The sequence below is a fragment of the Vigna umbellata genome, chromosome 2, assembly GCF_029865625.1.
Source record: "Vigna umbellata cultivar VRB3 chromosome 2, Vumbellata_1.0, whole genome shotgun sequence".
Classification (NCBI taxonomy): domain Eukaryota; kingdom Viridiplantae; phylum Streptophyta; class Magnoliopsida; order Fabales; family Fabaceae; genus Vigna; species Vigna umbellata.
Genome location: NC_142166.1, coordinates 33,064,913 through 33,078,023, shown reverse-complemented (window position 1 = coordinate 33,078,023; position 13,111 = coordinate 33,064,913). Strand labels below are relative to the sequence as shown.

The window sequence follows — 13,111 nt, the reverse complement described above, 5'->3', positions numbered from 1 at the left end:
ACCGACAACAACTTTTACTTTGATCACATAGCATCTTCCTTGAAAGTTAATTGTAACATTAGTTTATGAATATATAAATATATAAAAGTTGTTTAAAATTGATTTTTTTTGAAAAATATAGCCTTCAAACATTCATAGATGAAAAAGAAATGGAATAAAAAAACATTCATGTAGAAGTGTGGTAAAATTGGAGTTTATGTCATGTAGTAGCCTCTACAGTTTTTAGTTAAGCTTTCTCCAGTGGAGTTTTTCTCCCTTCTTCACTCAGTTTCCAAATTCCATGTACACAATCGCGTCTTTTAACATTAAATATTTTTAGAGCGGGATTGTTTAAAGTTTCTTGAGTTTGTTTAATTTAGTACAGAGAAAAAGGAAAAAAATGTGATTAGGCTACTATGTTGTCCCCAACTCTACTATATTGTCCCTAACACAAAATTGCAAGAAAAGCCCCACCCATGAAAATGTCGCTAAAGTCAAATTTCTAAACATTTAAAGGCAAATATAGATTATAATCCCTTAAAAGATTATAAGATAAATTTATTTTTAACAATTTATTTATTTATTTGAATTTGATTTTATATTACTCAATTTTTAATTTTCTTAAGACCAAAGGTCTTAATTGAAAATTCCTATAATGTAACATCAGCATGCTTCAAAAAAATATTTCATTAAACGAAGTCTTAAATTTAGAAGGTTTTATATTAAAAATGTTTTTTAATTATAATATAAATCTCTAAAATTGAAGAATACAATCAATACCAATAAGTGCTGTTATAATATAAACATAACATAAACGTTGCCAATATTAAAACACTGTTGTCCATTTACTTTAATTGGATGTGTTTATATAGATTGTAATTATTAGTGTGAAATTTCAAAGTAGCTTCTGCTGCTATGCTATCACGTGTGTTCTTAGCATAACAAACTCGTGCTGCAATCAGACACGGAAGGGCTAAAGAAATTATCATTTACCAGTTAAGTAGAAAAGGAGGTCCGGTATAATGAATGGTAGCATTAAAATAATTAAAAAGTGGTGTGCTAACAAAATCATTAACAAAGATAGAAGGGAGGGCACGTGTCCTAAAATTCATACCATTCTCCCAAAAACAATTTGACATCCGATAAATTCCTCATTGATTGTTGGGAAAAAGAGCTAGAAAGAGAAATGATAAAAAAAAAACCCTATAGCAAAATTCATGCAGTCTCATCATCGTCAGTGTTTGTCTTGGTCAACTACTTAGACCTGTTTCTTATCTAAATTAGATACAGCAAGCCGTTGTCGCCGCTTCCAAGCCGGGATCTTACCAGGGAAGGCCCATCTCAATAGCCTCTCCCACGAATAGCAAACCAAAAACATTAGAAACGCCCATATCAATAGTTTATCCCTTAATCCCACTGGCAATGGCACTAACTTCAACCAGTCATTCAACTCCCTGAACAGATCAGATGTAATCACGGTAAAGAAAATAACAGCAGCCACAAGTGCATACCGGAACGGTCTGTTTTCAGAAATACTCTGGTTGAACGGATGGCCCATATAGTTCACAGCGAATGTCGCCACCTGAAGCATCATGCTCACCATATACGAAACAGTATTCACCAGGTTAGGATGAAAATCTGCATCAGGTTCAATGCATTCATCTGGCATGTATTTTTCAGCTTCTTTCACAGATGAAATCAGGAAAAGCAGGTGAATAGAAAATTGCCCCAAAAGGGAAAGGAAAACATAAGCACAGAAGATGTTGGGGTGAGGACGTTCAGCAGAAAGACTTGGAAGAGGACGTGCATGTGAGATGAAGAGGAAAAATGCAGCAGTGAATACTCCACTTATTGTAGCTTGTACGTCACCTAGCTTCACACCATCCAGATACATAACACTCAACACATATGCAGTAGCAAGACAATTGAGACCCAGAATTTTGAACATCTGGAGGGTAGTAACTAGAGTACTCCGACCTTGGCGAATTATGTCAGTGGTAGGAGCAACAGATGCATGCTTAGCAGTGAATGGAGATGCCATTGAGGCATCACCAAGCTTCACAATGGGTGCACGACCATCTCCTTCCTCATTAAGCTCGTCAATCATCTTCTTAAGCTTCTGTCGTTGCATCTCAACAGCTGCTTGATGACGGTTACCAGAAGAGTGGCTACTGGAATCTGATTTTGAAGCAACTTTGCCTTTGGAAGTGCCTTCACCGGCACTCTTTCCAGATGTGTCCAGTGCAGACTTAGATTTCTTTTGCTTAGCAGATTTTGAACCTTCTTCTTTAGACGAATCCGAAGAGGAGTTTCCACTTTGAGTTGGAGGAATTGCATTTAGAAGAGCGATTCCTACATGGGCCTAAACCAGAAAAGTTAGCTTGAGAGTTGCATACTTTATTATTTCTTTGGTAACTTCAATATAATGCCAATTTATGATTAGCAGCATCACATTAATATCAGTGATAACAGAATACCATATAATAAATGTTTATAACTTTTTATTTACAATAATTCAAAAACTCATTGGAGACTGAAGTAACGTGGCTACGTATTCAAAAACAGTTTCCAATAGATTATCCTATATAATCCAAGAGGTCCAAATTGAGAATCAAGCTAGTTCAACCCATAATCATGGATGAGTCGGATTGCCAAAATTAAGAAAAAAAATCAGTTCACATACTTGAGATTAAAACAGAAAAATATATTTCTAGAGGGCGTGAAGAACCCCTCTCATAGTTCGGTATTTATATATTAGAAGCTTGATACAATAGAAAGACTACACATCAAAAGCATTGTCCTAAGCTACTTGGACAAAGAATTAGTTAATCTAACACTTAACCTCCTACCTTAGACTTAATGATTACATGGATTTTCTAATTATTTCAACACACAAACCCCAGATTATTTTTTATGGAGTTGAAGATAGACAAGGCATATTCACAGTGAATCGGGCTAGCTCACAGATTTCTACATATTTAATCTAGAAATTACATTTTTCATGAGTTGAAACATTACTCAGCCCAGTTAAGTTGGTTCAATGGGTGGCAGCCAAACAACGACGGCCTAGTGGCCTACTTTGACAACTCTCCTTGAATGAAATTTTTTGTGGATACGGAGGTTGTAATATGTAAGCAGACTAAACTGATTACAGACAAAAGTAATATTCAGAAAAACAAAAAATAAAGTTATAAATATAACCTGTACACATTACCTGCTTCAAAGCCCCAACATCATTGGTTCCATCCCCACACATCAAAGTTAACCGTCCAACTGTTTTGAAAGTGGTCATGATAAGTTCTTTTTGTTCGGGAGCAACCCTGGCAAAAACCTGAGACAAAAAGAATTGTCATTGATGAAGCCAGTATCAGAAACTCTGTTCTAATGTTTAGCTACTTGGCATTGATCAGAACCTTCACATGAGGAATGACCACCAGATGAGCTGATGTCTGTTGTAACATCTCAATACAATCACCACCAATACAGAGATCATGGGTCTCTGATAAAGATTCAACCTCTTTCTCACTGAAACCAATTATACATATTATCAGTCTAAATTGTTTTAAAAATGACAAGAAAACCACAATGACTGTAAAAGAGTGTGTTTTGGAAGAATTGGCAGCAAAACTCCAGCTTAAAAATTTTGCAGAACAAGTTTACCAGAGATCGTAATAAATCTAAGGCCAAGGGATCTTACATTCAACAACTACCTGTCCAAAACTAGAAAAGAACATAACTATGCATAGGAGGGTGCAGCCAGAAAAGAAAAATAATTACCTGTAGCGAATGTTTTCAGTCTCATCAGGCGACATCCAATTATATCCCTCACCATTTCGTGCTGGTCCAAGGATTAATGTGGGCTTTGATATAATATGAACTTGGCTAGCAACATGACAAGCTGTCAAAGCTTGGTCACCGGTAATCATCACCTATAAATTAAATTGAAGATGCTAGTCAGTTTCTTCTTGCTCTTACGCTACAAGCTTTGTTACTGATGAAAATCTACCTATTGGTTACAATACATGCCCTATAGAACCTCACATAATGGACATTTTCACTAAAGGAACCTCGATAAGGGCAAATTCTAGGATCTTATATGTAAGTTGGAAATGATTGATATTCACTTACCAACTTATGGGGGGTGTTGTAAATAATAGATTATAAGAATAAAAATATTATCAATATCTCCATAGTAATTAAGAAAAAATATCTTAAGAATCTTCCATGTCATTTCAGCATAACATTTCCCTATTTTAAAGGATTTATCATTACAAATAGAGATGAAGAGAATATAACTAATATGATTGTTATCAATAAAATAATATTTTTTCCTTAAATAGTTCAGTAAAACAACCAAATGATAACAAACAAATCTCATGTAATTGTTTCCCCAAAATTTATTCCCATAGTACACATTCCGCATCTTTTGACAACTTCTAGCAGAATTTGCTGTCAACTGAATCACATTGTAGCCCTTCATCCGTTATCCCTTGTCCCTAATGTGTTGCGCCAAATGTTTCTTGAGCTGAGAGAGGGTTATTATTATAAGACCCATTGTTTGAGTTCAAAACAAAGATTCAATTCAAGCCCATGGGAGATTACCAACTTCAAGAACCAGCTCTGCATCTCCGGTGCCTTTGATAGCAATGTCTACTGTACGGTTTCACTGTTTGGTGATTACAATATGATGGACTGACAGGCTCTTCCTCCAAAAAAAAAAACAGAAAACTCCCCTGGGTCCAAGGATTCTAATGATCTCACTATTTTGAGATCATTCAGCAATTCATCGTGGTTTTCTTGATGTAATTGATAGAGTATCCCCCCTTTTGTTTCTCCCTCTGCAACCACCAAATGTGGCTGACTGCACCTTTCTGTCCAAGAATGAACCTTGGTATTATTGCAGAGCATTCTGACCTACTCCCTTGCGAATACCCATCCAGCGTATACCCTTGAGCAGGAAAGGTTGCACTATAAAGGGAGGTTGGTGCTGTCGGCCAACTCCACATGGATTCCCATGTTGCTATCAAAGTTCCAACCACATTGGTATAATACCAGCTATCAAAGATTTATGGGCGGCCACCTCCCTCCTTGCAAAGATTTATACCGGGAGAGTCACTGGTGGAAGCGGTGAGCCAAGAGTTGTAGACCCGAGATGAGGCTTCAAGACAGATGAAGTTCCATTTAAAGAGGGCACAAGGGTTAATGGCAAAACAAGCCAACAAGGGAAGGAGGCCTGCGAATGTTGAAGTAGGTGATTGGGTCTACTTGAAGATAAGACCCCATCTTTAATCTTCCATGCCAACCAGACTTCACCCAAAGTTAGCAGCCAGGTATTTTGGACCGTTTCAGGTGATTCAGCGAGTGGGAGAGGTAGCCTATAAGCTTCAATTACCCGAGACAGCACGCATACATCCTGTTTTTCATGTATCACAATTAAAGAAGGCAATAGGAGAACAGAGAGTGGAGAAGGAGTTGCCTCCAGATTTGCAGGTCGATGGACCCTAATTTTGGCCGGTTAGGGTTCTGGCGAGGAGATTAACGCAAAACGGGGAAGAGGAAGTGCCACAATTGTTGATAGAATGGCAGGAGGGAGGACAAGATGGGACGACGTGGGAAGAAGTTGCTATCAAGGAACAATACCCCAATTTCAACCTTGGGGACAAGGTTGAGCTTCAGGCAGAGGGCAATGATAGGAATGAGAAGAGATGGAGAGTTTTTGAGAGAAGGAAGAGAAATACATAGTTAAACTACCTAACTGTTTATTACAGTTAGGAACCTAACTGCTTATTACAGTTAGGAACCTAACTGCTTATTACAGTTAGGAACCTAACTGCTTATTACAGTTAGGAACCTAACTGCTTATTACAGTTAGGAACCTAACTGCTTATTACAGTTAGGAACCTAACTGCTTATTACAGTTAGGAACCTAACTGCTTATTACAGTTAGGAAGGGCGGAAATGACGGTTGTATAAATAGTTGGGTGCTTAGTAGGAAAGGGACTTTTGGTAGTTGAATTGTTAACAGGCTTTGTCCTGTGAAAGGGGTTAAGCCCTTGTTACTGTAAGTGTACAGAGAATTCTTTTGTGAATAATACTCAATTTTGTTCCCATTCTTGTCTTCTTACTGTTCTGAGATGTTATTTAGAGGGTTCTTGATTAGGTTTCTTAATCAGAAACCTATCAGAGTGTGTATCAATCTCCACTTGTCTTGCTTTTGCATCCACCTTTCCAATATTTTGATCTCTTGTATTCCCTCAATCTTCTTCATGTGAGAGGGATGTGTCTCCCCACCCTTTCCCCATCTTTAACCTTCTTCCCCTCACGAATGATTTCTCTTGACTCTATAAGAAAGTGCTGTTAGTGCTTCCAAGAATGTTGTACTGCCCCTGAATTGGCTGCCTCCCTCACAAAGCCACTTTTTTTCATATTCTTGCCCTTGAACACTGATTTTTTCTCACCATCTGAAAACTCATTTCCTTTCTTGAATTCCAGAAGTTATTCTTTGATTTGCCTCATGTCTACCAAACACTGCCTTATGAAAACCATTCTTGTTTTTAAACCTGACTTAAAGAGTTTAGAATAGCTAAAACTGTTTTTATTTCACTTAAAACTTCTGATACAACATACTACTGTATTTATAGGATACAGTATTTCAGAATACCAAAGGTCAGGAAACCCCTAAAAAACCTGTAAGCATATTCCCATGACACTGGCCAATTTCTCCAAAGCACTCACCCTACTCTCCATCATGCACCTTGAAAACAACAGATCTGACTGATTTCTAGGAACCAAGAATTGAAAGAGAAAGAAAAGAAAGATTTTTGTGATATAAAATGAAAAAAACAGGAAATAGGAGAGCTAACATTCTCTCTCAAAGGATTTCAGCTTCACACGGGATTTCTCCTTTCACAAGAGCTAATGCTCAATCTACAAAATTGAACATCCCCCTCTTTCTCCTTACGTCGTCATATTTATTTAACTCATTAACACCCTACGTCATCATATTTATTTAACTCATTAACACCCTAACTAACTAATCAATATCCTAACTGTATCAACTAATTCCCCTTTCCCACGGTCCAAACACCAACTAGGAAATTTCTGAATATAACCAAAGTCTGAAAACAGAGTCTTAAAAAAATTATACGAGCACATAAAACACAGCACTCAAAGCAAATAACAAACCAGCAAGCTCTTGACCATTGCCTCAACTGATAGCAGATATAGGTAAAATCAGAAACAGAAAGCAGGGAAAAAACCAATAACATACACCTTTTCTTACTCAAAGACCACCCGCAAGCCATAACCAAGTAGCAAACACAGGTTGCAGGTCAGAACCCACTATCAAAGCTCAAATAGTGCTAACAGATAGTTACGGAAGAGTTCAATGAATGACAGTAGAGTTTGTTGGACTTGAGGTGTAAAGATTTCATGTGAAGGTTTTGTATATCAGAAATGAGAGACAGCATGATGGGGTCATCCAAGATAATCTTAGAAATCTTGTTTGAGTGTTCTCTACTAATAGCAGCAAGCAAAAGTTGCTGAATCATACAATCCTACTGTCTAACACATGATTAGAACTATCTTGACCCCAACCTTCGAACTACTGATCTTATACCTAAACTTATGATTTTTATCCATCCTAAATGCCCATGCTTAGGACTACTAACTTTTGACATTTACTTTTCTTCAAGCCCTGTTCCCACTATGTTGACCACATTGATTCTACAATCCCATTATGCTCAATTCCAAAGTGCTTGAACATATGTATGCGTATCATGATATATATATTAAAATTTAAAACATCAAGAAACAAAATAGCAAATTTTCAACAAAATTTTTAAAATTTACTCTCGGACATGTTAGCTAAACTTCAGCTACTAAAGTAACAAAAAGAGGCTATATCCAGCTCATTTCCCCATAAAGGCTGGAGTTTTTACATCCAAGAAAGTAATTATTTTTCTTGAAAGAGAAGCTAATTTGAATACCAAACTTACCAAGTCATGTGAAGATTCTTTTAATTCAGATAAAACAGTGGCTGAATCTGATCTTATGGGACAATTAAATACCTGAAAACAGCAACACAATTGACTTTTAGCATCAATGAAAAGGAAGAATGTCTACAATTAACTCCAAGGTATGAGAATGTTAACTGATTACCACAAAACCCGCAAATGTTAATCCACTCTCCACAGTATCCCTATCCATGCTTCTAGCTTCACTGACCTTCAAGCATAAAAATAATAAGCAACAATAGACAAGCAAGTGTTGAAAGTAATTCATGAAGCAACAAAATGGTAAAGAAGGGAACCAAGCATTCTTCCACAGAGAACATGGGAAAGTGCAGTCCTCTGACTTAGTTATACTTAACTTTCAAATCAACATTGTGTTAGGCCTTGGAGGGTTTATGAGAGGAGAAGGGTGAGGAATAATACCTAACTGTTATCTAACAGAATAACAGTTAAGAGGGCGGGAACAGGGTCTATATAAGGACCCTGTATTTGTTTCTGAAAGTTAGTTAGTGACTTGTATGTAGTTGACCGGTCTTAGAACCAAGTGAAGGAGGTTAAGCTCCTGGGTACATTGTATTCTTGATTTGTTGGTGTGAATGCAATTCCATTCTTTCTCATTCTATTATGTTCCGTGTTGGTGTAAGTGAGTGAGAGTTAGAGAGCTTGTTAGGGATTTCATCTTGAATACCTAACAAAGTGGTCCGACCTGTCGGATCAGATCGGAGGAAAGCGCGAGTGATGGAGGGAAGAATGGTCAAGGTTGAGGGGAAGATGGAGCACCTGGAGTTGGCGGTCGACGGTTTGAAGGCAGAGACGGCAGCGAATCGCCAAGAATCAATCGCGATGCGCAAAGACATTCAAGAATTGTTACGGTTGATGGGAAAACGTAACAACCAAGGGGAATCAGGGTCGGATGAAAGTCAGGATTCAGTGAACCATAATGGAGGGAACCGGCGCGAGAACGAAGGAGGGGGAAGAGAGGGAGAGCGATCAAACAACGGCTTTAATTGGAGACGACGGGTGGAGTTACCCATATTCGAAGGACCTGATCCTCTGTATTGGATTAACAGAGCGGAGAAGTTCTTTGAGATTCAGAAGGTAGCGGAAGCGGAGAAAGTCGAATTGGCTCATATCAGCATGGAGGGAAGCGCGGCTTACTGGTTCAAGTTCTGGAAAGACAAGGCAACTGATCGAACCTGGGAGGGGTTGAAGGAAGCATTGCTGATCCAATTCGAGAGTCGCCACCGTGGGGGAATTTACGAAAGAATAGCGGCGATTAGGCAGACCACTACCGTGGAGGAGTACGTGAAAGAATTCGAAGCATTGGCGGGGCAGACAAAGGAATTTTCCGATAACCAATTGTTAGGTTATTTCATTGCGGGGTTACGTGAGGAGCTGCGGTGTCAGATGAGACCACATGATCCCCGCGATTTGATGACGGCGATGAAGATTGCGCGTGACGTAGAGGAAGCTCTTCGCGGTCTAGGGTTGATGGGATGGACGGCAGCGAAGACTACCCCCGCGTGGGGACGACCGTCAGGAGGAGGAGCGGTGGTGACGAGGACGGAGCAACCAAGGGGTAGCATGGTTCGAGCGACACCGATAGAGAGTGTGGGATCGGTGAAGCGCGACACGGCGCCAGGGACTGAACCCGTGAGGAGCGGAGGTTACGACGGCGGGGACAGTCGGAACCGGAGCTCAAGAAATTTGCCGTATCCTGAGTACTTGAAGCGCCGGGAGGAGGGTAGATGTTTTCGCTGTGGGGGGCCCTTTAGTCCCGGGCACCAATGTCCTGAGAAGAGCTTGAGGGTGGTGCTGTTGGCCGAGGACGAAGAAGGAGATGAAGGAGAGACAGGGGCGGAGACAGAACCGCCATGCATGGAGTTGTCGGCTTTCTCAGCCGGAGGGCTGACTCAACCAAAAACCTTGAAGCTGCAGGGGAGAGTGGGAGAGAGAAAGGTGTTGATACTAGTGGACAGTGGCGCGAGCCACAACTTCGTTAGTCAAGAATTGGTGAGGGAGCTGAAACTCGAGCAGGAAGACACATCCCCATATCACGTCAGTTTGGGGGATGGTCAACGAAAGAAGAAGCGGGGGTGTTGTCCGAGAGTGGTGGTTTGCATGGGGGACGTCGAGATCATGAAGAGATTTTATTTGTTCGAACTGGGGGGCGTAGACATGATTCTCGGAGTGGAGTGGTTGGCTAAGTTGGGTGAGATCACGGTAGACTGGGGAAAATCCACCATGTCGTTCTGGCAAGGGGAGCAGAAACGCACCATAACCGGAGACCGAGGTTGGAGAGGAGGGTGATAGAACCCGAACAACTGCTGAAACTTAGCGAGGTAGAGTCGTGTGCGTTGGTTTGGAGTCTGGAGGGCAAAGAGGCAAGTTGGGAGACTGAGGAAGAAAGTGAGTTGACGAGAGAACAAAAGGAGGATATGAAGAAACTTTTGGAACAGTACGCAGGGGTATTCCAGGAATTTCCAGGACTGCCACCTAATAAAATGGCAAAACATCAAATTGTTTTAAAAGAAGGGGCCGATCCTGTAAATGTGCATCCTTATCGTTACCCACATGTCGTGAAATCGGAGATCGAGCGACAGGTGGCGGAGATGTTACATGCAGGGGTTATCCAACCCAGTATAAGTCCATTCTCCAGTCCGGTGATCCTCGTTAAGAAGAAGGACGGAAGTTGGAGATTTTGCATCGACTACCGGGCTCTCAACAGGGTGACTGTTCCAAACAAGTTTCCCATCCCGGTGATTGAAGAGCTTCTGGATGAACTAGGGGGAGCAACGTACTTTTCGAAAATGGACCTCAAATCCGGGTACCATCAAATAAGGATGGAAGAAGAGGATGTTCCAAAAACGGCGTTCAGAACGCACTTGGGCCACTACGAATTTCTGGTGATGCCCTTCGGCCTCACCAATGCTCCGGCCACCTTCCAAAGTGCCATGAACGAGCTGTTCCGACCCTACCTGCGGAAGTTCGTTCTCGTCTTTTTTGACGATATACTCGTGTACAGTCCGACTTGGACGGAGCATATGCAGCAGGTGAATCTCGTGATGGGGCGACTACAGGAACAGCAATGGGTTGTCAACCGAAAGAAGAGTGAGTTTGGAAGAACATCGATAAGATATTTGGGCCATGTAATAACAGGGGGAGGTGTCGAAATGGACAAGGAGAAAGTGGAGGCGGTTCTAGCCTTGGAAGAACAGAGAACTATAAAAGCGCTGAGGGGATTTTTGGGACTCACCGGGTATTACCGGAGATTCGTCCGAGATTACGGCAAGATAGCGCGACCATTAACGAAGATGCTAAAAAGGGGGAGCTTTGTCTGGACTGAAGCTGCTAGAGGAGCAATGGGTCGATTAAAGGAGGCGGTGACGACGGCCCCAGTGCTTGCGCTACCAGATTTCACACGACAGTTTCAAGTGGAGTGTGACGCCTCGGGGGTGGGTATCGGGGCTGTATTGACACAGAGAAAAAGACCCATAGCTTACTTTAGTAAGGCGTTGTCGGAGGGGACGTTGGGGAAGTCGATCTACGAGAAGGAGCTCATGGCGGTGGCGTTGGCGGTTCAGCACTGGCGGCCCTATCTGATGGGTCAGAAATTCGTTGTGCACACTGATCAGAAAAGCTTGCGGTTTTTGCTGGAACAGAGAATAACCACCCCAGCTCAACAACACTGGATAGCCAAGCTACTGGGCTACGATTTCGAAATCGTTTACAAGACGGGGCAAACTAATAAGGTGGCTGACGCTTTATCTAGAAAGGAAAGAGATGAATCGGAGGAGGAAACCGAGGAGGGTATTCCAGGAAGGGAGAAGGAGCTGAATATGGTAGTAAGACCATACTGGAAAGACTTCCAAGAAGTGGTAAAGGAAGTTGATGAGGATGAAGAGCTTAGAAAAATTATAACCGCCCTAAACCAAGATCCTGACAAACATCCAGCATTCACGATGGAGAATGGGAGGCTGCATTACAAGGGGAGACTGGTTCTCTCAGCCAAGTCAAGTTGGATTCCGAAGCTGCTGGTTGAGCATCATACTACACCGACGGGAGGTCATTCGGGAGTATACCGCACCTACCGCCGGATCGCACAGTCCTTGTACTGGATCGGAATGAAGAAGGCTGTAACAGAATTTGTAACTCAGTGCCTGGTAGGTCAGCAACATAAATATTTAGTAGCCTCTCCCCAAGGATTGTTGCAACCCCTACCAATACCCCAGGCTGTGTGGGAAGATATCAGCATGGATTTCATAGTAAGGTTGCCGAAATCCAAGGGGTACGACGCGATACTTGTAGTTGTGGATCGTCTGAGCAAGTACGCACATTTCATTCCTCTCAAACATCCTTATACCGCAAAGACAGTGGTTGAAGCGTTTGTAAAGGAGATTGTGAAGTTGCACGGGATACCCAAAACTATAGTCAGTGACCGAGACCCACTCTTTCTCAGTTTGTTTTGGAGGGAATTATTCAAGTTACAGGGTACTCAGCTTCAGATGAGCACCTCCTACCATCCAGAGACTGATGGACAAACGGAAGTGCTCAACAGAATTTTAGAAGGGTATCTCAGATGTTTTTGCTCTGAACAGCCTAAAGGCTGGAACATGATTCTCCCTTGGGCCGAATACTAGTATAATACCAGCTATCAGGGAGCAGCGAGGAGTACCCCTTTTGAAGTTGTCTATGGAAGATCACCCCCTACTTTGACCAGGTTTGTACCGGGAGAAACGATGGTAGAAGTTGTAGCCCAAGAATTGCAGACGCGTGATGAGGCACTGCAGCAACTTCGTTTCCATTTGGCAAGGGCTCAGGATGCGATGGTCAAACAAGCTAACCGAGGGAGGAAGCCAGTTACGATTAAGGTGGATGACTGGGTATTTCTCAAAATCAGACCGCACCGACAAGTTACGATGCCAGTGAGGTTGCACCCGAAATTAGCAGCTAGGTATTATGGACCGTTTAAGGTGATTCAGCAGATAGGGGAAGTAGCATTCAAGTTGCAGTTACCTGAGAACGCAAGGATTCATCCAGTTTTCCATGCGTCCCAGTTGGAGTTAGCTATTGGAACGAAGCAGGTAGAGAAGGAGCTGCCAAAAGATCTGCATATTGCT

General features: G+C 41.5%; 1 protein-coding gene across 1 annotated transcript in view; it reads right to left on the bottom strand.

Moving 5' to 3' along the window:
• Positions 1-992: 992 nt before the first annotated feature.
• The window catches only part of PDR2 (phosphate deficiency response 2), a 32,245-nt gene continuing 20,126 nt past the window's right edge, over positions 993-13,111 (bottom strand). The window contains exons 16-21 of the mRNA XM_088106589.1: positions 8,140-8,205; positions 7,977-8,048; positions 3,757-3,908; positions 3,393-3,504; positions 3,194-3,310; positions 993-2,341 (exon numbers count right to left, since the gene is read on the bottom strand). Coding sequence (XP_087962715.1) covers positions 1,238-2,341; positions 3,194-3,310; positions 3,393-3,504; positions 3,757-3,908; positions 7,977-8,048; positions 8,140-8,205 — 1,623 coding nt within the window. The 3' untranslated portion in view covers positions 993-1,237. The remainder of the gene's footprint in view (positions 2,342-3,193; positions 3,311-3,392; positions 3,505-3,756; positions 3,909-7,976; positions 8,049-8,139; positions 8,206-13,111) is intronic.